Below are 24,202 nucleotides of genomic sequence, written 5' to 3'. Positions count from 1 at the left end.
ATGTAAAGGTAGTTTAGAGGTCATAACATTCCATTCATATGATCACTGGGGAATGGAAAAATGTCCTTACTCGTGATTCTAGTGAGACGAAACTTGCAAAAAAGGTCAGTAAAACTACGTTGATACAATAATAAATGGAAGCATAATAGTAACAACAATTAATTTAGATTTTGATAAAATTAAAGCTAGTTCCAAGTTCCTTGCTCTTATTATTAAAATATTATTATAATAATATTTTAGTGAACTATCGAATACTGTTGTTTTAAAACTCAAAAAATGCCAAAAAGACACTTTAGAACAGGAAAGGTCAGATACCACACAACTCCAAAAGTTGAAAAAATCAACACTGAACACAAATACAAGGGAGGAAAGCACAAATTTCTAATCACCAATGAACAATCCAAAGTGTCACAATTTGATAATTACAATAATGCTGATCGATATCAAAGATTGGAGCTAATTTCTGCTCTTAAATACGAAACCCTACTAAAGAATCAAATGAAGGATATTAGAAAGAGAAACTCAACGGATACGAATCATAAGAAATGGCATAGAAATCATCCAAAAGATGGATTTTATAATTCTAGACAAGTTTTTGATTAGTAATTAAGAACAATTCCATCGAAATTGACTCATTAATTATTTAACATTGGTGGAATTTGGCAGAACAATATATTACAACGGTGCATATTCTAATTTGATTATATATTTAACAGAAACTATTAATTTTATTATTAAAAAAATGAATAAACTGCAAGTCTACTTTCCTGATGACATTCTAGAGGAAATATTTTCTTTCCTTCACGAAGATTTAACATTTGTAAACATGTCCATAGTACTCAATTGTGTATTGGTTTCGAAACAGTGGTTCAAGGTCATATCGGAAAGATCAAAACTTTCACTATCCATTAAAAGTTACCAGAAAATACAAGGCCAATTATTGGAACGTGTTACAACTCTACAAGTAGAGCAAAGTGATCCTCTTTTTGATTGTAAAAAACTTGGTTTGCTGAAACAATTAACTCAATTGGATATTGATGGAAATAATATCGATGAGGAGGGAGCTAAATACATAAGTGAAATGCAGTATTTGGCTATTCTCAATATGTTGGGTAATAATATTGGAAATGAAGGAGTAAAATATATTAGTGGAATGAAACAATTGACTCATCTTAATGTTAGTGAAAATAATATTGGATTGGATGGGGTAAAGTACATTGTTGAAATGAAGCAATTGACCCATCTTAATATTGGGCAAAATAGTATTGGAGATGAGGGAGCCAAACTCATAGGAGAAATGACACAATTGTTAGATCTTTGTATCTTTTATTGTGGTATTAGCTCAGAAGGTATCAAACACATTTCCAAACTGGATAAATTGACTGATCTTAATATCAGTAGTAATATGCTATATGATGATAGTACCAAATATATTAGTGGTATGAATCAATTAACCTATCTACGAATTCATGACAATAATATAGGAGATGAGGGGGCCAAATTCTTAGGAAAAATGAAACAATTGACTGGTATTAACATTTGGAGGAATGAATTAACAGCAGAAGGAGTCAAATTCTTAACTGGCCTTGATAAACTAACTGAAATCGATATCAGTAGCAATAATATTGGTGACAATGGAGCAAAATACATTTCTGAGATGAAACAATTAACTAATCTTGATGTTAGTGACAATAATATTGGAGAGGAAGGAGCCAAATACATTGGTAATATGAAACAATTAACAATTCTCACTTTATGGAAAAATAATATTAGGGGAGAGGGAGCCAAATATATATCCAAACTCGAGAAATTAACTGAGCTCGATATAAGTGAAAATCACATTGATGAGAAAGGAGCCAAATACATAAGTGAAATGTCACAATTAAACGCACTTGATATTAGTGTTAATATTATTGGCAACCAAGGAGCCAAATATATCAAAGAAATGAAACAATTAACGGATCTTCTAATTTGGGATAATAATATTATTGAACAAGAGGAGCATCCAAAGGAAATCAAAGAAGTATCCACTACTCCATTAGCCGAAACTAATACCAAGTTGTCAACACCTTCTCTTGATAATACAAAAGGATTGAGAAAATTAATTGGATTAGCTTTCATCTTGCTGTCATTCACCACACTCCTATATATCTCAATTAAATAGATGATTCATACTTTTTTAACAGTGTTTCCTTCAACCATAGCATGTATCCAAAGGTAACCTCTCAAAATTATCGGAATATCCAATCATATTGGCCAACGCTTCGTCACTTCCTTTTCGTTGAACCCCTCAACAGTTCTGGTAACAATGAGTTCAGAGATCTTGCAAGAAAATTGTTAAAAAGCTGCTAGCTTAATTTTTTAAACAAAAATCATCAGAAAAAAATGGTTAGATATGATCTCGAGCAATTGCTTGACAATGAACTTGAAAGTGCATCATTGGGTGGTGCATTAAAGTTGAGTGTTAGAGAGCCTACTGCAGAGGATACAACCCGATCATTGATCATGATGGAAGGAAAGAGTTGTAGCAATGAATCAAGTAGCAATTTATCGGCAACCATTGAGGGTTTGTCAGAGGAGGAAACTCAGAGATTACTGAGTAGACTTCCGAATGTAAAATCAGAAGGTGGTGATCAAAAGGATTTCTTCATGAGGTTTGTGTTTTTAAATTTTGTGTGACGATTAACATCATGATAATAATAATCGGAAAATTCTATCTAATTATTGTTCTCATTAGAGAAAAATCATTGAAGGCACCAATTACTGCCGAGATTAATAGTGTTCCATTTCCACCTGAAATAAGTTTGGAAAAACCAAAGGAATTGATTGAAGAGGAGGCAAAGTTGTTAGGATCTGATTTGAGTGTGCTTCGTTATTCACCAGAAGGTGTTTTGGATAGATCAGTTCCATCTGTGACTATTACCTTCTCTCAACCAATGGTTCCTGTGAGTGGTGTTGCAGAAGTAGAAAGTCATAATATTCCAGTAGAAATTTCACCACTCCCAAAGAAGGGAGGAAAATTCAAGTGGTTGGGAACAAAAACTTTAATTTATGAAGCTAATTACAGATTTGACATGTCTACCAAGTATACAGTTACTGTCAAGAAGGGTACCAAATCAGAAATTGGAGGAACTTTGAAGGAAGATTTGACATTTAGTTTTGAAACTCCAAGATTATATGTAAAGCAATTTTTCCCAAACCAACAAGCTCATCCTCTCAACGAAGTACCAATTTACTATTGTGAGTTTGATCAAGAAATTAATCCAAGTGAAGTGATCAAATTTATTACTATCGATAATCAAAGTGCCAATTTGATTCATGATGGAAAGTCTTCGAATCCTCTCGTTGAGGAGCACATTGTTAAAGTTTTGAAAGATTATGAATTGGAGAAGAGAGATAGGAGCATTCATTCGTTTTACGAACAAAAACTCAAACATGCTCCAGATGGAAGACATTTGTGGTTTACCACTAGTCACAAACTTGGTCTCTCCTCTCAAGTAGTTGTCAAGAGTGGAGTTACTGGGTCAGAAGGTCCATTACCAACACAAAAGGATGTAAGCAATCAAGTCAAGAATTATCCAGCTTTCAAGTTTGAAAGAAAACACGGTGGTGAGCTACCAATGCAGGCTTTTGGATTGAATTTTACAACAAATATTGATTTGGAAAAATTAACAGAAAGTATGGTAACTGTTTCACCACCAGTAGAAAGAATGGAATTAAATCCATACGGATGCACTATCAGTGTTTCTGGTAAAATCAAAGGAAGAACTACTTATAAGGTTTTCTTGAAGAATTTGGTTGATGTTTGGGGTCAAATCCTTCCAGACACCACTGTAGAATTTACTGTTAAAAGTGCACGTCAATCACTCCAAGCATTCAAGACTGGTGTGATTGTTTTAGATCCAACTTTGAATCCAACTCCAACCTACCCAATTGTTACTGTAAATTTGGATTCTGTACATTTGAGTGTTTATCAAGTCCAACCAAATATGTATTCTTCATCTATTCTTCATCATAACACCTATTCAACTATTCAATATCCTGGTAAATTGGTTTGTGATAGTGTCATTTCAACAAAGGGAGAAATTGACGAACCAGTGGAGACTGAAATCAATCTTCATTCCTATCTTCAGTATCCATCTGAAAATATTGGTCAATTGCTTGTTATTGTTGAGCCAGAAAAAAGTAGCTGGAAGGGTGAGTGGAATCAAAGACCTGGTTTCACATCTTGGATTCAAGCAACCAAAATTTCTGTTGATTGTGTTTTTGACACAAGTTCATCAAGTGTATACTATTGGGTTAACTCATTGTTGGATGGAAGTATTATTAAGGATAATGTAACCTTCAAATTCAACAATCATTCCCCAAATACACCTAACTCATCAACTGGTATTGGTTGTATACGTAATATTGGTCATGAACAACAATATGGAGCATATGTGAAGGCTATTGCCACTCAAGGTCAAGATACATGCTTCATTCCAGATATTTATCACTATTACAATCCATATCAACCACAAACTGTTGCTTGCATGTTCAACGATAGAGGACTTTACAAGCCTAATGAAACAGTTTCCATCAAGGGTTATGTAAGAAACTTCAATTTGATTGACAATGTTGAAAAGATTGAAATACCAAAAACTAGTTCTACTTTCACAGTCTTGGATGCGAGAGGTCAAAAGTATCATTCTGGTAATGTAACTCTGAGTGAAGATGGTACTTTTGATATTCAATTCAAAGTTCCTGATAATGCCAACTTGGGAAGTCACTCCATCTCATTAGATGGGTTCTCTGCCTTCCATCAATTCCAAGTTCAAGAATTTAGAACACCAGAGTTCAAATCTAAATCTTCAGTACCTGCTGGAAACTACATTGTTGGTGGTTCTGCTCTTTGTACCACTAATGCTACTTACTATAGTGGAGGAGGAATCTCAGGAGCTAAATGCTCTTATTCTATCAAACAAACCAGTAGTAGTTATGTTCCTCCAAACCAATCCTCATACAATTTTGGAGGTTCCTCTGTAGCAAATTATTTATTCCCAAGTGGATCAGCTCTTGATGTTACAAGCTTTGAAGGTACTACAGATGTTAATGGTGAGCATCAAGTTGCTATTGCCTTTGATGAAAGTGATCGTTTGGTAAAGACACCAGTTACCATCTCAGTGGAGGCAACTGTACAAGATATCAATAGACAAACCATTTCTTCATCTACTTCCTTCCTTGTTCACCCTTGTAAATATTATTGTGGAATCAAGTTGAGCAAACAATTCGCCAAACCAAACATTCCAATAACTGCTTCTCTAATTGTTTCTGACATTGATGGAAAATTGGTTTCTGGTATTCCAATGAAATTGAAAGTAACCACCAATGTACAGGTAAAGAAGGGATACAAATTTGTTTCGGAAACTATTGAAATTGTTGATGAAGTTTTCACTTCAGGAAAGGAAGCTGTTGACGTTCCTTTAAAGTTTGGAAATGGTGGTATCTATTATTTCTCTGTTGATATTGTTGATTCTGAAACAGGCCAAACTAATAACTCTTCAACAAGCTTGTACATTACAGGTGCTTCTGTGAGGGAGCAAAAACTTGGAAAGAATATTACAAAGAAACAACTCACTCTACTTCCAGACAAGACTGAATATCAAATTGGAGAAAAGGCTAAGATTTTAATTCAATCTCCTTTTGAAACAAGGTGTGAAGGTGTTTTATTCACAAGACTTCATGGAATACATAGCCAACATCCTATTCAAATTGATGGTGAGCCTGGCTATATTGAATTTGAACTTGACATTACTTCTGACCATATTCCAAATATTTTCGTCAGTGCTGAAGTTACTGGTTGCGAATCAAGGGTTGATGCTATAGGTAATGTTCTTGAGGATTTACCAAAACAACCTGCTTTTGCAAGTGGTGAATGTATGATTAAGGTTTCAAAGATTTCCAGAACCTTATCTGTTGAATCCAAGCCTGAAAGGGAATATTTGACACCTGGAAGCGAAACTAGCATTGATGTCATTGTTAAGGATCCAATAACTGGTAAACCTTTAGAAGGATGTGAAGTTTGTATCATTGCTGTGGATGAAGCTGTATTGTCATTAACTGGCCACACCATTGCTAATCCTCTAGATACATTTGTTAGAGAATACAGCAGCTATTATCAAACTTATTCCATCAGAAATAATGTTTTTGTTAAGAGCTATGATGGTATTGTTTTCCAAGAGGAACTACCGTTAATGCGAAGTCCTACTAACTGTTGTCGCTTTGCTAGAGCATGCAGTTCTTGCGCTAATTGTTGTTTTGAAGATTGTATGAATGAATGCTGTTGTTGTGACGACCTTTGTTGCCAATGTGCATGTTGTGGTGATGGTTGTGTAGGTGGATTTGGTGGAGGAGGAGCTAAACTATCCAAACAACCAAAGATTGTAGTGAGATCTAATTTCAATCCTCTTGCCATCTTTAGCCCAACCAACAAGACAAACTCTGAAGGAGTGGCCTCTGTTAAATTTAAACTTCCTGATAATCTTACCAAGTACAGAATCACAGCTGTGGCTGTTAAGGGAGATTGGAATTTTGGAATTCATGAATCATCTATGATTGCTCAACTTCCATTGTCAATCAGACCATCCCTACCTCGTTTCTTGAACTTTGGCGATAGAGCAGAATTTACATGTGTTTTACAAAATCAAACCCAATTAAGTTTGGAGGTACATGCTGCTATTAACTTTACCAATTTGAACTTGTTGGATACCTCAAAGAAAGGACTCAAGATTAGAATACCAGCTTTAGGAAGGGCTGAATTGAGATTCCCCATGACTACTGATAGGGTGGGTGTGGCCAGATTCCAAGTTGGTGTCTCTATCGCCACTTCTGGTGTAAACTTCTCTGATGCTGTTGAAAAAGAAATCAGAGTATTTACTCCAGCCACAACTGAAGCATTTGCAACTTATGGTGAAATGGATGGTGATAGCTCAGTGTTCCAACCTGTAAAGGCTCCTCAAGATGTTTTCACACAATTTGGAGGTCTCAAGATTTCAACCAGCTCTACTGCATTGTCTTCACTCACTGACAGTTTCCTTTATTTGTACAATTATCCTTTCGCATGCTCTGAACAAATTTCTAGTAGATTATTATCAATTTTAGCTCTTAAAGATATTCTTCTTGCTTTCAAATTACAAGAGCTTCCAACAAAGGAAAACCTTGATGAAAATATTAATCAAGGACTCAGACAATTATCAACAAGACAATATCCAAATGGTGGATTCAGCTACTGGTCATTTAATGGAGTGGATCATCGTATCAGTCCATACGTTACATGCCACGTCGGTCATTCCCTTGCTAGAGCCAGGCTTGCAGGATATTCAGTGAATGAATCCACTCTCTCAAAATTGGTTCCAGTATTGAGAAGTATTGAAAGTTATTGTGAGAACTACTCTGAGGAGACTATCAAATCACTCAAGGCATATGCCTACTATGCTTTGGCATTGTTAGATGATTCTGAGGCAAAGAATTTAGCTGAAAAACTTTATCAAACTTACAAACTTTCAGGTAATTTTGAACATTTAGCTTGGTTGGCTACTGCCATATATTTATCAAATAATAAGAGAGCCACTACTTCTGTTAATCAAATCATTGAACATTTGAATAAGCATGTGAATGAAACTGCTCAAACAGCAAACTTTATCACAAGCTATGGTGATGCAATGGCCACTAAACATGTCATGTTGCACAGCAATCGTAGAACTGATGGTATTTGCTTAGAAGCTCTTATTAATATTACTCCTCAAAATTATATTATTCCAAAGATTGTCAAGGGCTTACTGGCTCATAGAAAGAAAGGTAGATGGGAAAATACTCAAGAAAATGTTTTCATCCTTCTTTCCCTTAATACATACTTTAACGTATTCGAAGGTGTGACACCAGATTTTGTTGCCAACATGTGGCTAGGTGAAGATTATTGTGGAGAGCAAGTTTTCAAGGGAAGATCCAAGGATGAAAACCAATTGAGCATTCCAATGAGTTTATTAGAGAATGGTCAAAAGACACTTGCTATTTCCAAGCATGGACCTGGAAGATTATATTACAGAATTGGAATGGAATATGCTCCAAAGAACTTGCTTGTTGATGCATTGGATTATGGATTTGAAGTTCAAAGAACTTATGAACACGTGACTGATTCTTCTCATGTTACATTTGATAGAGAAAGAAACACTTGGAGATTTAAGGCTGGAGAATTGGTTCGTATCAAGTTGACCATGACCAATACCAGTCGTAGATATCACGTTGCATTAGTTGACTTTTTACCTGCTGGTCTTGAACCAATCAATCCAGAATTGAAAGGAACTCCAGATATTGCTACTGTAAGTGGAAGTGGAACCAATAGTAGATCAAACGGTTGGTGGTGTTGGTGGTTTAATCCAATTTGGTATGAACACCACAACATTAGAGATGAGAGAGTTGAGGCATTTAGCTCATTGTTATGGGAAGGCACTCACGAATTTACCTACATTGCTAGAGCTACCTCAATCGGTTCATTTGTTATCCCAGGTGTGAAGGCAGAAGAAATGTACACTCCTGAAATATTTGGAAGAAGTGCTACTGAATTTGCTGAAGTTTTTGAATAAATAACATTTTTCAAAGTCTAGCAATATTAAAATTGTTTATTTAAAAGAAGACAGCAACAGAGGTCCATAAAACAATTAACAAACCAACAATACATCCATTAATTCCAGAATATTGCAAAGCATCAGAAACAGTGGCAATCTTGGAAACTTTTGGAGAAACTTTTGGAACAATTGATTTTTGAGGAGTTGGAATAGAATTTTGTGGAACTATTGGCACAATAGTGAACGTAGTTCTCTCTCTAACTGTTACATGGGATGGAAGGGCACATTTACATGCATAAAAGTTTGTTTCTAAGGTTTGTAATTCACATGGTTGATCACTTTCACAAACAACTTCAGAGACCAAGTTCTTAATATTGCTGTATGCAGAAATATTTGTCTTAGTAAGGTTAAAGTAATAATTAACAACTTTTTCTTGAATGTCAACATTTTGATTAATGAATTCTAAGGAAAGAGAGTAACCTGGAGTGGTTTCGTATGTTACAACTGTTTGATTATTGATAATTTCAGAAGTTTGTTTGGATTGAATAATTGAATTCTTGAAAATTCTTGGACTAATTGACTTTCTCATGTCTCCATTCTTCAAATATTTGGTCATTAATGTTGGAAGTTGAATCATTGTATCAAGATTCTTTCCAGATAAATCCATAGGATAGAGTTTAGTTCCAGTCAACTTGAACATATCAGCATCAAAATCAATAGAACTTCCAATCAATTGATTTCTGTACTTGATAGATGCAACCGAGTTGAGCAATTCTCTAATCTTTGCAAAATATTCAACACTCACATTACCAGCATTATAGAGTTGACTCTTGTAAAGTAATCCCAAAATTTCAGACATTGTACTTGCCAATGAATTCGAAATTGTAATGTAAGAGAATTTGGTGGCATCTTGAATGGTATTGTTGAAAATGGAAAGAACTTGATCGAGCAATTCTGGACTATTCTCGTCGACAGTTTCCAGCAAGTGATAGAGAGATGAAATTTGGCTGGCAATCTTGGATTCTTGTGGGGCTTCTAAACTATTTCTGGAATTCAATTCTTCAATGACTGATTTGGCAGTTTCGTAATTATCCAAAACAATTGCATTCCAATCAGAAAGAGTCATGCTACAGTCAATCTTCTTGAATCCACTCTTACAAGCACACATCTTGGTGAATGAATTATACACTCCACCATTTAAACAGTTTGTTACCTTCAAGTTTCTTCTGGTGACAGAGTTTCTTCTAGTCATTTCTTTGACAACAGTTGAAATATAATTGAAAACAACCTTTCTTGGATCATTAGCATAGAGAGATCTATAAAAAGCATTCCAAGCCATCTTCTTTGTCTTGACTTCTGACAATGAGATAGCGGATGGAACTTTAGCCGATTGTAAAACTGAGGTTTCAGTCTTGGCTCCTGTCTTGGTATTTCTAACAACAAAATGTAATGGAAGTTGTTCATCACCTGTATATGGTAATTGAGTGGTCAACTCAGACACAGTTGCATCCATGAGTGGAACTCTGACTCCAGTCTTGACATCTGTGAATAAAACTTGAAGAGCAGTGTTGGAAGTCAAACAATTAGGACAACTGATTGTGAAAAGAGTTTCAAGAGCGAAACCAGTTGATGGACTAACAGAACATGAACATGGCAATGGATTTGGAGCAAGTGAGAAGGAATAGGTAAATGTTGAGAATAACTTAGACGAAACACTTGAAACGTTGAATAGCAAAGTGTTTGATGAACCAGCACTGAGTTTGGATAAATCTAGAGAAATGTAATTGGATTTAGATGGAGATGGGGATAAAACCAAATCGTTACTAATTGGTTGACCATTGAGATTCCAATTTCTTGTAATTAAAGAATCGATATTTTCAATTTGACCACTGACACGAACTAATAATTGAATGGTTAAAATGTCTTCAGTGGTGAGTTGAGAACCAGCTGGAGAAACTGAAACCAATTCAACAACTGGAACAGTTTCGTCCTTAGGGAAAGTGACAACCATTTCATTGCTGTGATTATTTCCTGATAAGGTAACATCCAATCCGAGACGAATTGACAATGAAGATTTACGAGCCAACATGAATTTGGTCGATTTAACATTGCCGTGATAAGCAAGAGTATTCAAAATGGAAGAATCACAATTAGTTTCGTCCACATTCTTACAATTCCAAGTAAACTGAATATTATCCTTGTATTGAGCCAAACTTTCAACTGGATCACTTTCAACATTGACAGTCACATGAGTTGAATTCAAATCAGTTTGATAAACCAAAACTGCAAAATTAGGTTCATGAGTATTGATTGTTACCTTTGTGCTTGCAATTTCCATTGAATAATTCAAAGTTGCAACAAATGTGAAAGTATTGGACAATTGAGATTGGAATGAATAAATTGCCAAGTCTCCGTTAGGTAAAGTTTCGAATTTGGCATTGGTTGGTCCACTGGTTTGAGTCCAATTCACTGTATATTCATTCGACTTTAAAATTTCTCCCAAGCATGACTTGTACGAAACATATTTCTTGACAATTATTGGAAGTCTATCGACAAATACATCCATACTATTGCTTTCAGCATTGATTTGTGGCATACTGGCAGAAAGTTTCTTGAATGAATAAGAAACTGGCAAACTTCTTGCTCCAAATTTGGAAATGACAACGAGTTCAACAATATAATTTCCAGATGGTTGACTATCTGCCAAAATAAGTGTTGGTTTGGTTAGCGTAATGAGAGATAAGGCAGAAGGAGAAAGAGGAGAGTTGACGAAACGCCATTCGAAAGTCAAATCTCTATAATTCTTGTCTCTACTTTCAGATCCTTGAATAACAATTGAATCACAATTACTGAAAGATTTGGAAGTTGTGGAAATGACAGCTTCTGGTAAAACAGTTGGATTCGAATTTTTCATGACAGTTATTGGAATGTAAGAAGGTTTCAAGTTGGCTGTGTTGAAATAATTAGTATTGACATATAAAGAATCTCCTAATTGAATACTATTTTCAAGACCCATTTGAATGGTCAATTCACTTGTTGATAAATTAGTCCATCTACAAATTGGTGAATCCAACTTTCTAATAGTCTCAGAAGAAAGTAAAATATTACAATCGACTTGCAAATTCTTAATATTTGCATTAGGATTAACAAGTTGCAATAAAAGACCAATTCCATCTGGAGTAACCATTGAACTATTTCCAATAGTGACCCAACAATTTTCACCATACCTATTCGAATCACATTTCGAACAATTAGAAGAGGTCCAGAAACCATGTTCTACATCTGAGAAACATTGACACTGACCTGTTGATGAGCAGTTACCATGTCCATTGCAGGTATTAGAGTCACAACGAACAGAACATGATGTGCCATAATAATTCTCTTGACAGTTACATTGATTGGTTGATGGACATGAGCCATGGCCACTGCAGACAGTATTTTGGTCTCCCTTAATACCGAAACAAGTGGTAATGTTACACTTGGATCCGTACCAATCGGAAGAGCAGGAACAAGAATTTAAATCTCCACAAGTTCCGTGACCAGAACAAACATTGGACTCATTGGAAGAAACTCCATAACAGAAAGTAACATTACATGAAGAACCAAGATATCCTTGTTTGCATGAACATTCATTTGGAGCTATACATGAACCATGTCCATTACAAACATTGGAAACACTTGTAGAAACAATACCAAAACAGGAAGTAACATTACAATAAGTTCCATTCCAACCTTGATTACAAGAACATTGGTTCGGAGAAGTACACAATCCATGTCCGCTACATACACTTGCATTAGTGGCAGGTAATCCATAACAAGTTGAAACATTGCAATTAACTCCAGTGTATCCAGTTGAGCATTTGCATTCATCAAAAGAAGAACAAATACCATTACCACTACATACTGAGCTGTCATTACTGGCCGTTCCAAAACAAGTGGTGACACTACAGTTAGATCCAAAATAATTATCTGAACATTGACAACTTCCTGAAACACACAATCCATGTCCACTGCAAACATTTGTTGCATTGTAAACAATTCCAAAACATGGTGCATTTTCACACATTGCTCCTAAATAGTTATTTCTACATGAGCATTGATCCTTTCCAATACAATCACCTTGTCCAGAACAAACTGATGAGTCATTGGATTTGATAGAGAAACAAATTGGTAAATTACATAAATCTCCATAATAACCTTCATCGCAAGTACAGTTATTGAGAGAAACACATTCTCCATTTCCAGAACAAACATTAGATGCGTTGTAAGAAACTCCAAAACATGGTGCATTTTCACACATTGCTCCCAAATAATTATTTCTACATGAGCATTGATCCTTTTCAACACAGTTGCCTTGTCCAGAACAAACAGAAGTTTCGTTTGATCTGATTGAGAAACAATAAGGTAAATTACATTTTTCACCGTAATAATCACCATTACACGAACAAGTATCAAGTGAAAGACATAACCCATGTCCAGTGCAAACCATTGAGTTATTTTTTGAAATTCCAAAACACTTTCCAATTTCACATTGACTTCCTTCATGACTGCTGTCACAACTACAAACGTCAGGTGCTGAACAATTACCAAATCCATTGCAGGTATTTGAGTTTAAGCTGCTAATTCCAAAACAGTTGTAATATTCACAGTTCAATCCATAGTATCCAGTTGGACAGGAAAGTTTGACAGATCTGATCAAGCCACTTTCAGTGTCAGCAACAAGAATTCCATCATTAGTTTGAAGAATTGAAGTTGGATAGCAGAAAGAAACATTTCCAGAGATTGAATATACTGCATTGTTAAGCGTACCAGCATAGATTGATAAAAATCCTTTAGAAACTTTTCTAACAGTACGAGTCTATTAAAATAATTTGAAAGATTATTGAAAATGTAAACATTTTTGAAAGGAAGATTGAAAAACTTACACGATCAGAAATGTAAACATCATTGTTGCTCTCATCGACGAATAAACCAGTTGGAAGATCCAACGAGGTGCCAACAACAGTGCTCAAAATTCCATTACTCAACTTTCTTACTTTGTTATTCTAAATAGTTAATTTGATAGGATTACTTTGAAATATATCAATCAAATAACTTACTCCTGTATCAGCAACATAGACATCTCCTGATTTAGTGATATAAACAGCAGCAGGAGTCTATTAACCAAAATTATCATACGAACTAGTGTCGAATAACTTACCAACAACTTGACCAAAAGAGGATCAGTGCTATCACAAGAAGCAGCTCCAGCAGATGAACAAGAATATCCAGAACCAATCACTGTTGAGATTGTTCCATTTTCAACTTTTCTAATTCTATGATTACCAGAGTCAGCAATATATAAAACACCACTTTCTGTCAAGAAGAGACCAGTTGGTTGTTTCAAATCTATATATTTCCAATACGTGAGGAATGATTAGTTTTTAATATTGGAAAGATTTAGGAAGAAACTTACTTGCTAATTTGGCATCACCATTGTCTCCACAAGTGTATGTGGAATTTGGACAACTGGTATTGGTTCCAACAATAGTTTCAATCACTCCATTTAAATTCAACTAAATATTTGCTTAATTTCACAAATTCTTATAAGAAACTTACTTTTCTAATAATATTTGATTGAGAATCTGAGTAAATTACTTCACCTGCATCAGTAACAACAACTCCCAATGGGAAATAGCTAGAAGCATCTCTATATGGACTAATACTTGTTTGTAATCCACTCAATCCATCTGGAGAAGTTGTTTCCTTAAAATTACCAATTATAGTATTAATTCTTCCAGTATTCGAATCCAACTTTACAATTCTGGAAAAAGTTGTCCAAACTGCACCTTGCTGAACAATTGTTTTACATGTCAAACCAAAGAACAAGTCGCCATTCTTATGTTTGGCAATACTTGTTGGGTTACATAGATAACTTTCGGTAGCTGTCAAGTTTTCACCATTGTAATAAATGGAATCCGAATAATAGTGACCTGTAATTGAAACTATTCTATTATTGGAGTTAATAGTTCTGATATACCCTTGATCGGAACCGTCTGGGAAATAGAGTTTTCCACCATTTGAAACAGAAACTGTGGAAACTAAAATTGGAGTAGCCAATGGATCTGACCATTCTCCATAAATGTAAGTACCAGTTTTTGGTGGTGAAGAACCTGTTCCTGCCACAGTTGAAATGACACCAGATGTTAAATTTACCTTTCTAATAGTTGAATAATAATTATTATTAGCACCATCCCAAGCAAGATCTATCTTGAAATTAGTCGAAATAGAATATTTTAAATACTTACCAGAAAAGAACAATTCAGAAGTTGCAGAATTGAGGGCCAAACCATTACTTGAAATAGCAGCACTTGTTGCCAAGCCTCCATCTCCACATTTGTTCGTATTGTAAGTTGTTTTCAAACAATAGTTTCCATTACCTGCAATGGTATACACCTTACTATCTGATTTTCTAATAACTCTAATCTTGTTATTCTCAGAAATGTAAATATCCCCATTCTTCTTATCAACGGCACAATCAGAAGGTGAGCTAAATAATGTTGAATTGACAACTATTATATAGATTAAATCAACAATGAAAATGTGCAAACTTACAAAAACCACTTGCTCCAGGATCGCATCCAGCATTTGTCTTGGAAAGTTGCGAAACTTGTTGAGTTGTTACATCGAAATATTTGATGACACAGTTACTGGTGTCCATAATGATCAAATTGTCATTTGCATCCAAGCAAATTGCTTTAGGACTATTGAGACCAGTAATATTGAATTCTCTGACTAAACCAGTTGAGGTTTCAATCTTTTTAACTTTGTTGACCTATATCAAAAATTGGTTAAATTGAATTAAGTATCAACTTACTGCTGGGAAAATAACATCATTGTTGGAATTCACAATAATCTTTCCAACAGAAAGTAATGCATTCAATGCATTACCATTAGTACCATAATCACCAATTTCAGTTCCAGCAATTCTTTTAACAATTCCATTGTAGACCTTGTAAACAATATTTTGCCAAGCCAAATACATGTTATCTTGAGAGTCGAATGCAAGAGAAGCTAAACCACTATTCAAATTGGTATTAATCAATCTGTTACCTTCTCCAAAAGCAACTCCCTTGTCACAAGTTCCAAATGCATGATTGATAATGCTATTCTCAACCTTTCTGTATCTAAGATTTCTTCTATTGAAATGATTAGACGAACCAAGTTGAATATGAATACTTACGCGTCTTGAATATAAACAGTATTGTTGTATCCAAATATAACACCAACATCTTTAAGAACAGCAGTGATTGCCGAGCTGCCATCACCGTTTGCACCACCAAAGTAAGAATTGAAAGTGCCAGTACCAGCAAGAGTTGACACGGTTCCATTTGGAGAAATCATTCTTACTCTGTATTGGTCTGCAATGACGAGGTTTCCATTTTCTTGTACATGAAGACTACTTGGTTGCTGTTAATTGTTAATAAGGAAATACATGTTGTTAAATATGGATCTAGTCCTCTGTGAATACTTACATAAAATAGAGCACTGGAAGCCAATCCACCATCACCGCACACATCCTTATTGCCGTTTCCACAACCAACACTGGTTTGACCAGCAATGATCGAAATTGCACCTTGTTTGTCAACCTTCTTAATGGTCTTCTCACTGGTTGCACTGTAATATAATGATCCATCCAGACCCAACACAACATATGATGTACCAACACTGCTATCATAAACAGTCTTAACCTTAGTAACCTTATTGAATTTACCAACAGAAAAAGTTGCAGAGTAGTAAATGAAATTATCATCACTTGCAAGAGAAAATGGTTTAGAAACGGATGCAAAGGTGGAAATCTTTCCAGTTGTTCCATTGACAACCCTAATGGCAGAACTGGATATATCATAAAAATACAAATCACCAGCCATGTCCACAGTGCAAACTGATGGAGTCATGCCAGCATCAATTGCTAATTCACCATCTCCACTATATAAATTCACGTTTGGATGTGTTGATTATGATTAAGCATGTTAAATTAACATTCATGCATGTATGCATCACATGATGCTCATTCATTAACTTACCTTGTTACAGAAGAGTAACCATTACCAGCATAGGTAGTAATGATGTTAGTTTGTCTATTTACCCTGAATATTCTATTAAAACCTAAACTTGGTTTGTTGATGGTATCAGCATCAGTCAAGAATACATCACCAGTTTTAGGATTTACACATGCAGAAGCAGGATTTTTGAATTTGAAACCAGATGCATCGATACCAGTGATTGGATCGACTAGACCACCTGCCACTATTTTGTGATCGATAGTGCACTCTACTTTATGTTCTGCTAACAACCATGCTGCTGCAAAACCGAGTAGAAGGAGGAGAATTATTCCTGAAGGAATTTTCATTTTTTTTCTTTCAAAAACTTATGAAAATCTGCAAGAATGCTTTTATATTCCAATTCTAAACCTCGTTTGTGTACTATTTAAGGTTGGAAGCTTTCCTTCTGGAGGTGGTGAAAGTTCCTTAAAGTTTTTGTAAAGGTTTTCTCCTCTTCCGAGTGTTGAGTAGGATGATGCGCAACGTCTAAGGAAAAACGTACAAATGCATTGTAACAAGGTGTAATGAAAAGGAAGAAAATTAATTATGTTCACACTTCCATGAATACCTGAAGACAAGCCAATAACTCAACAGGTTTTACAGGCATGAAGCTTCATGATTTCAATCCCCACAACTGATTGATGGAATGGTAGTTTGTTCAACAAGAGGAATGATTACTGTGAAGTAATTGTATGTGCCAGCCCCTTCAATAATATATCCAAGAAGGAGCTATCTCTCAATTCTTATTAATCAGTGTGTTACATGAAATTCAATGTACTTTGTTGAACAGGTTGCATGCAAAGTGTGGAATCTCTTTGAACATTGTTATTGATTTTCAGTTTAAAAAATAGCACGTCCACACATGCAAACTATTCAAACATGGATTCGATTAATTTTGAGGTTTTGGCATATTCAATTGAGGAAATCATTGAGTGAAATACCCAACTCAGTGCAACTTATTCATCTAATGAACTCATGCATGAGTAGGCGAAAAGATGTACTGATTTTCCGTTCAACGCCAAATAATAATTTTCGAAAGTATATTGCTAAACATTCAATAATCCTGCCACCTGTTCAACTTGTGAAAATAGGGTTGAGAAATGACGAGAAGTAATCAAAAATTTTTGCTTAAAATAATTGTAGGCCTGAAGCTCCTTAGATAGCAGATCCAAGTAGCTTATCCCTCCTCTCTTAGGAAAGAGAACACCACTCTTCACCTTCTCGAGATGGTAATTGGTAGCAATTGAAACATGTATCATGATTTCTATTGGAAGGGTTTTAAAGTGGATACTTGTTGTTGCGAAAGCTATTTCTGATGCACTCTTCTCCATTGCATGCTCTATCAATAGTGAGCTAGATGCATTAGAGGCCTTTGATAGTATGCCCAATCGTGTGCCATTCTCTGTTATATTGTAAAACAAGTTAATAAGTTCAGCAAAGTTTGGAATCAATTCGAGATCATTCTCCCTTGATTCATGTAAAATCATCTCCAACATGGTCCAAACTTCGAAACAATTTGTGGAATCGATAAGGTGTGGATTTTTCATATAGTAATTCCATCCATTAGGAAGACTACTCTTGTCGAAAATGTACATTCTTGGAATAGATTGGATGAATAATTCGAAATTCATCACTCTGACTTCTCCCTCTTCGTTGAACATGAATTCGTCCACATGACAAATACATTCGTAGGCATTCCTCTCAAAATTACTCAATTGTCTTGTTGATTTCTCAAACTTTTCCTTTGCAAACTTTAAGATTTGTCTATAGAATTGGGATGATTCCACTTTTCCAACCATAAAATCAAACCAACACAAGTAATAATAGCAGGCAACAACCAGTACACTCCAATGTCTATCAAATACATGAGACAGATAGTTTTTTGATTTGGTGGCTGCCTTCTCTGCATCTTCCATTGTTCCAGTGAAGCATTCACAAATGGCTTTAATTGAATAGAAAAGAGCAGCCATTTCTAGTACTTGTTTATCCTCATTATTAGGAATTTCACCACCATTTTCAACTAGCAACGTCAAAAAACTTTTCAGCTCATCTCGTCCAACCATCGGAAGACCATAACTTGCCAAATTAAAATAAAAATCAATCATGTTATAATCTTGTTCCAGTTGGTTGTGGATGATTTGTTTCTTGAGCTTTCTTTTCATAGTTTTTGAGTATGTGCAATCGAAGCCTCTTATTTGACATGCAGCACATGTTGGTTTCTTCCTGTCACATTTTCTATGGTTGGTTCTACAATCAAGACAGGCAACCGGAGAGAATTCAATCAGTTCCTCAAGGGAAGGTTGAGTGTTGCAGTTGTGGATGAGTGTTGTTTTCATTTTTTTTAAAATAATTATTCATGTCCGCGGTATATGTTGCAATAGTCCATCGAATAGAAATTAAACTATTTATTAATAGTTTAATAATTAAAACAGAAAAGAAAAGAAATTGTCAACTGATTCAGCCATCTTGACAGCAGAATCGTTGAATGACGATACTTCTCTCATAGTGTCATCAGCAAAGGCCTCGATTTGTGTTCGGTTTGTGGTTGAGCTGGTGGTAGAACGGGTATCACTACTTGCACTTCGTGAAGTATTTCTCATAATGGTTTGAGTCATTTCTTCAATAAGGTTTTGGTAGAGGAGTGTTACTCGTTTAAATCTCTTGGCAAGTGATATCAGTGCTTTCAAATCCTTCTTAAGGATTGATAAATAGTCGACAGTCACAGTATTTCCAGAGGAGGTCATGATTGTTGAGGTCATTGGTTTGGTACCGCGTTCAATACAATTTTCAACCAACTGTTTGTGATAGATACATGTCTCAACAATAGGAGATATTGTATAGCACATGCAGAAACTGTAAAAAATCATTGTTAATTAATATATTGTAAAAATATTACTACTACTTACGGGAAGAGTTCATCTTCAGTTAGTAATGTTATCATTAGGGCTGTTTCCTCAATTGATGTATCATTGAGGAAGTAATCTGACTGTTTGAATAACATGAGAGAACATCCTAACCGTATCATTGATGTTACTATTCTTTGATGTTTGAAAAATGTAGTTGAATGGCAATCTATTAATTGTTTAACCATTTCACCTTCAAGATTTACAACAGTATCAGAGACAAAGTTATGGACCTGTCTGTACATTTGGTTATTTTCCATTGTTATTGAATTACTTCTCATGTGTTCAATAGTACCTGGAAGTACACAATCCTCAAGCCTTTTCCCAGTACTATAAAAGAATTGTTCACACATATCCTTGATTAAACTTTGCATGGTTGTAATATGATGAACAAATCCAGAATTAACAAATGATTGATATCTCAACAAGTGAAAAGTGAATTTGTGTTGATAACCTCCTTTCAAATATTCAAAAACTTTAGAGTTGTAGTGATTGACCTTTGTAAAGTCTCCCTCTCCAATAAAGTACATGACCAATGTAAAACAAGAAGCAACCCAATAAAACTCGTGAGATTGTTCCTTTTCCAATGATGAAATAAGAGCCTCTGTTATTCCAATAGTTTTTGTGTGATTAATATCTGAAGTTAACTGTAGCGCCAAAGACATGTTAGACATGTAGAAACAGTGAATACATCTCAGTTCACCAACCGAAGAAATCCATTCGTTAGCTTTGATATCATTATACTGGTTCAAGCAATTATTTACAAAATATTTAAACTTTTCCTTCTCAATTAAAGGATGTGTTCCACAAAGTATCGAAAAGTAGACATCTACCAAAGTCTGTGGTGTCATTGTTTGTTGTTGTTGCTGAGTATTCTGCTGTTGTGATTGTTCATCCTTCTTTTCTTGATGTTGTGAGTTTTGAAGTTGATCGGCATACTATTTCAAATGTGTGATTAATTACTAGCCTTCCAAAAAACAAAAACCTACAATACACTTTACTCCAGAATTTCCACAATTAGAACATCCCTTAGGATTCCTATCACACTATAATATCATTATCAATTATTATTATATTACATGCAACAAATAACCGCCACATGATATTTAAAAATTTTCAAAGCACATCCACATGCAAATAAACAAATAATAATATTACGTTTGTTCCTAAGATCACACAAAATCCCTTTCAACCTACCTTTCGATGATGTTTCCTGCACCGCATACAGCTGTACGGTTGTTTATCGCCTTCATACTCGCGTTGGTTCATTTTAAAAAATTTGTGGTTTTATTTGGATGAAGATTTGTCAAAAATTTCCTCACTGTCAATCTTTGTCGGACTGGAGGACAAAATAAGAAAATGCTTGATGTTCTTTGTGAAGAATTGCCTTATGAAACAAATGTTTTCACAAATTATACAACACAACCACACAAGCAATAAATTCCAACTTCACAATTCTCAGCCACAGCCAATACTTCATACAAACGTTGAGGTTTTGGAAGTTGGAACTCGAGCTTTACAGTGCTTTCAAAAGAAACACATTTGATTTTCAATGAATCCTTAATCATCTGCAGTGCACTTGATTTCTGTTGTAAAAATTCAACAACTAGTTGTGAATAATAAGTGCGAACAGGTGTTTTAGTAAAAGGAATTAGAATGTCTCAGTTTCTATTTGATTTTTTATTGACAATTTTCTGAATTTGATTTACAACTCAAATTTAGAGAGGATTGGATTGTCGAGACCCTCAATATCCTTGATGGCTTTTTGACATGATTTTAATTGATCTTGTTGGTTCAATTTGGAATAAACTCGAGAAAGATAAACAAATGACATGTACAGAGCTGGATAATCAGTTTCTCCAACTCCTCCCTTCTCAACTCCCATTTGATTGTCAATGAGATTGAGAGTGAGAAAGACAGTTTTTGATTTTTCAAACTCATGCAAATAGAGTAAGCTTAATCCACGTCCAATATATCCAACAATTGATTGTGAAACATCCAAACTCTTTTTTGTAAACTGTTCCAACAAGTATTGTAATACTTGTCTATTTTCCTTATTCTCTCTAAATAAAGCCTCAATATTTTGATAGTGTAAAATCATTGATTTGGCATTTGGTGAAAGTAACAAACAATGAATTTCCCTCTCCAAACTTTCCAACACATATTCATCATGATCATTATTCAATAAAGTGAGAGAAACTTCCCGAGAGCTCCATTCCTTGTATTGTTTCTTCTTGAGAGGAATTAAATTGGCCTCCAAAAACAATGCATGGTGATGATCCTTTGATTTTGTCTTTCTCTTTTGATTGTTTGATGATGATGACGATGCAACACGACTCACTTTGCCATCTTTAATATCGGAAGGTGTTTGCCAGTAGAAGGATGAATTGATGCAGGTGTGGAATGATGAGCAGGATTTATATTCTTTGTTATTATTACTGTGGAGAGTGAATAGTGGAGATGATGAATGAGTGAATTTAATGATGGCAGAGTTGACAATAAGAGAACTTGATGGTTTGAATTGTTTTCTGGCAAGAGAATACAACATGGTGATGTTCTAATTTTTTGATTTTTGGATTCTTTAAATCAAATCCATGAAACGGAGTTGAATGATTCTCATTGTACAATATTATTTAATTAATTTAATAATTCTAGCTACATGCATTTCAAAGAATATTTAAATAATTGAAAATAAATTAAATATAGAATTAATATTATTAAATTGGTGGTAGGTGCATGTTTTTCATGCATCTGATTTATTTACATTATCTTATTTATTGTTGGCTTGATAGTTTGGAGATGGGGATGCACTTCGACTGGTGGATGAAGATTGTTTGATTTGTTTACTTCCAAATGATTCCAATTCTGTTCCTCCAACCAGATAGTCACTTGTAGTTCCCTTATATCCACCGAGTGCATTCATTCTGGCTTGAGATGGTGAGACTGGTGGTGGCTTCATGAAATTATCTCCAATCTTTCTCTTCTTTAAATGTTCACTAATCAATTTCTTGATTTTAATCTTGTCGTTATAAAATCCAATTGTTTCGATAATTTTCTTCTTGCCCACTTTCAAGTCAATAATGAAAGGAAGCAAACGTTCAATGAATACAATTCTAGTATTTGAGAAGTGTATTGTTCCAATAAAAGCCAATGCTTGTTCTGTATCAATACAGACATTCTTCTCCGTCAGATATGCTGTAATGTGATTCATTTTCTCATCATCAAAATCAATTTCATGTTGTACCTGGTTCAACAGTACTTCATATTGTTCTGCTGACAGACCAATAATCATTTCGGAAGACTCACAAAAGTCATCAGTTGTATCATTCAAATCAGAGGATCTCTCTGTATTGGGAGAAGGATTTGACAATTGGCTGAAAGGTACCTCACTCCTCTCATCAGCATGACTAACAAAACAACAACAAATATAATCCAAAATTTTTAAATTAACCATTCTCTTCTTCTTCTATCTTACAATTTAATATATACACTAATTCCGTTAAATTATTATTATTTCCTAACCAATAAATTCCAACACTGTGAATATTCACAATACTCAATTTTTCTTTTAAAATTCCTTCCACAAAAGTTCGTTGCTGCTGTACGGCCAAAAAACGATGAAAAAGCTGTGAGATATTTTGTCTGATTTTTTTTGATGATGTGTAACGTCCGAGCGTCTTCTTATGAAGCAATTCAGAGAATGTGCTTCGCGCTTATTGCGATATTTAATTGGCAACGATAAGCGCGACAGAGTTTCATTTTCAGGTGTTTGAACATACAAGTTGAGGTAACATTGTTAATAACAATATTGCAAAATACTGAGAGGTTCTAATATTAAGAGTTCTCATGGGAGAATATGACTTTGGAAAGAGAAGAGAAATGGAAGAATGTTTGATAGTACTATCAGACTGAAAGTTACTATTGTGATGGCTGACAATTATTGTGCAATATTTGGAATTGGAGGATTGTAAAGATATGAATGATGGATTATCCACAGTTGGTTTTCTTTGCATTTCGTTTTGTTAAATAAATGCAGTAGTTGGTTAGGCAGCAAAAACTGTAGTTGTATTAAAATTAGTGGACGAATTCAAAACAGCCATTAAATAGATCACAAGCCATAAATTTAAATCCTAAAGATTTTCTTGACCTTTTAACAATGAGTCGAAACCATTCGAAAAGGCAAACAACAGGCTAAATGTAATGAACGATTTCGTTCCATGCCAAACAATCGTGCAAGCAATCTTAACTCTTTTTTGTAAATTATTGCAATTAAACATTAGCCACCCACACGAGATTTTTCAACGTTTGGTTATCTTCAACCCAAACGATGCTTATCAACAAAGTGAAACTTCACAAACGAAAATCTTTCAACTGTTATCTACAGTTGTTGTTTAACACAACTGTTTCTGTAAATGCAAAATGTACCCACCTCTCACAATCTGACAATCTTGTGTTAACTCAAATTCAATACACTTTCGCCCGAATAGTATTTTATCATTCTCCTCAAGAAACACCAATAAACAACAATTTCATTGGTTGGCCAATTCTCCAGTTCAAAATTAATGTTGTAATGTGAAATTAAAAGGGACCATTCACTAATAATACCGTATTT

The 24,202-nt window shown here is 34.8% G+C and overlaps 8 protein-coding genes across 8 annotated transcripts; 3 read left to right on the top strand and 5 right to left on the bottom strand.

The window, feature by feature from the left end:
- Positions 1–276: 276 nt before the first annotated feature.
- Positions 277–603, top strand: NAEGRDRAFT_75033 (uncharacterized protein; the record flags this gene model as incomplete). The annotated part of the gene is made up of 1 exon (XM_002669964.1): positions 277–603. One exon carries the CDS (start codon positions 277–279, stop codon positions 601–603), a length of 327 nt encoding a protein of 108 aa, XP_002670010.1.
- Positions 604–826: 223 nt separating this feature from the next.
- On the top strand, positions 827–2,164 carry NAEGRDRAFT_53852 (uncharacterized protein; the record flags this gene model as incomplete). The annotated part of the gene is made up of 1 exon (XM_002669963.1): positions 827–2,164. The coding sequence occupies one exon, from the start codon at positions 827–829 to the stop codon at positions 2,162–2,164; it is 1,338 nt and encodes a 445-aa protein (XP_002670009.1).
- A 341-nt stretch (positions 2,165–2,505) lies between these two features.
- On the top strand, positions 2,506–8,641 carry NAEGRDRAFT_59800 (uncharacterized protein; the record flags this gene model as incomplete). The annotated part of the gene is made up of 2 exons (XM_002669962.1): positions 2,506–2,654; positions 2,738–8,641. 2 exons carry the CDS (start codon positions 2,506–2,508, stop codon positions 8,619–8,621), a joined length of 6,033 nt encoding a protein of 2,010 aa, XP_002670008.1. The 3' UTR covers positions 8,622–8,641.
- Positions 8,642–9,316: 675 nt separating this feature from the next.
- NAEGRDRAFT_75030 (uncharacterized protein) lies at positions 9,317–16,995 on the bottom strand (the record flags this gene model as incomplete). The annotated part of the gene is made up of 13 exons (XM_002669926.1): positions 9,317–9,379; positions 9,409–13,461; positions 13,529–13,648; positions 13,703–13,759; positions 13,804–13,991; positions 14,059–14,158; positions 14,202–14,848; positions 14,891–15,154; positions 15,198–15,417; positions 15,460–15,781; positions 15,826–16,052; positions 16,118–16,571; positions 16,670–16,995. 13 exons carry the CDS (start codon positions 16,993–16,995, stop codon positions 9,317–9,319), a joined length of 7,041 nt encoding a protein of 2,346 aa, XP_002669972.1.
- A 738-nt stretch (positions 16,996–17,733) lies between these two features.
- Positions 17,734–18,849, bottom strand: NAEGRDRAFT_75029 (uncharacterized protein; the record flags this gene model as incomplete). Its single annotated transcript, XM_002669925.1, has 1 exon — positions 17,734–18,849. The coding sequence occupies one exon, from the start codon at positions 18,847–18,849 to the stop codon at positions 17,734–17,736; it is 1,116 nt and encodes a 371-aa protein (XP_002669971.1).
- A 230-nt stretch (positions 18,850–19,079) lies between these two features.
- NAEGRDRAFT_81978 (uncharacterized protein) lies at positions 19,080–20,859 on the bottom strand (the record flags this gene model as incomplete). The annotated part of the gene is made up of 4 exons (XM_002669924.1): positions 19,080–19,540; positions 19,594–20,528; positions 20,580–20,636; positions 20,788–20,859. 4 exons carry the CDS (start codon positions 20,857–20,859, stop codon positions 19,111–19,113), a joined length of 1,494 nt encoding a protein of 497 aa, XP_002669970.1. The 3' UTR covers positions 19,080–19,110.
- A 436-nt stretch (positions 20,860–21,295) lies between these two features.
- On the bottom strand, positions 21,296–22,138 carry NAEGRDRAFT_53848 (uncharacterized protein; the record flags this gene model as incomplete). Its single annotated transcript, XM_002669923.1, has 1 exon — positions 21,296–22,138. The coding sequence occupies one exon, from the start codon at positions 22,136–22,138 to the stop codon at positions 21,296–21,298; it is 843 nt and encodes a 280-aa protein (XP_002669969.1).
- A 210-nt stretch (positions 22,139–22,348) lies between these two features.
- Positions 22,349–23,229, bottom strand: NAEGRDRAFT_81977 (uncharacterized protein). The gene has a single exon (XM_002669922.1). The coding sequence runs from the start codon at positions 23,042–23,044 to the stop codon at positions 22,361–22,363; it is 684 nt and encodes a 227-aa protein (XP_002669968.1). The 5' UTR covers positions 23,045–23,229; the 3' UTR covers positions 22,349–22,360.
- Positions 23,230–24,202: the final 973 nt, after the last annotated feature.

The sequence above is a fragment of the Naegleria gruberi genome, assembly GCF_000004985.1.
Source record: "Naegleria gruberi genomic scaffold NAEGRscaffold_76, whole genome shotgun sequence".
NCBI lineage: Eukaryota > Heterolobosea > Eutetramitea > Acrasida > Naegleriidae > Naegleria > Naegleria gruberi.
This window is presented reverse-complemented; position numbering and strand designations above follow the sequence as displayed.

Coding starts and splice junctions, on each gene's coding strand:
- NAEGRDRAFT_81977 (XM_002669922.1), bottom strand. CDS start 23,044: ATGGTTAATTTAAAAATTTTGGATTATATTTGTTGTTGTTTTGTTAGT.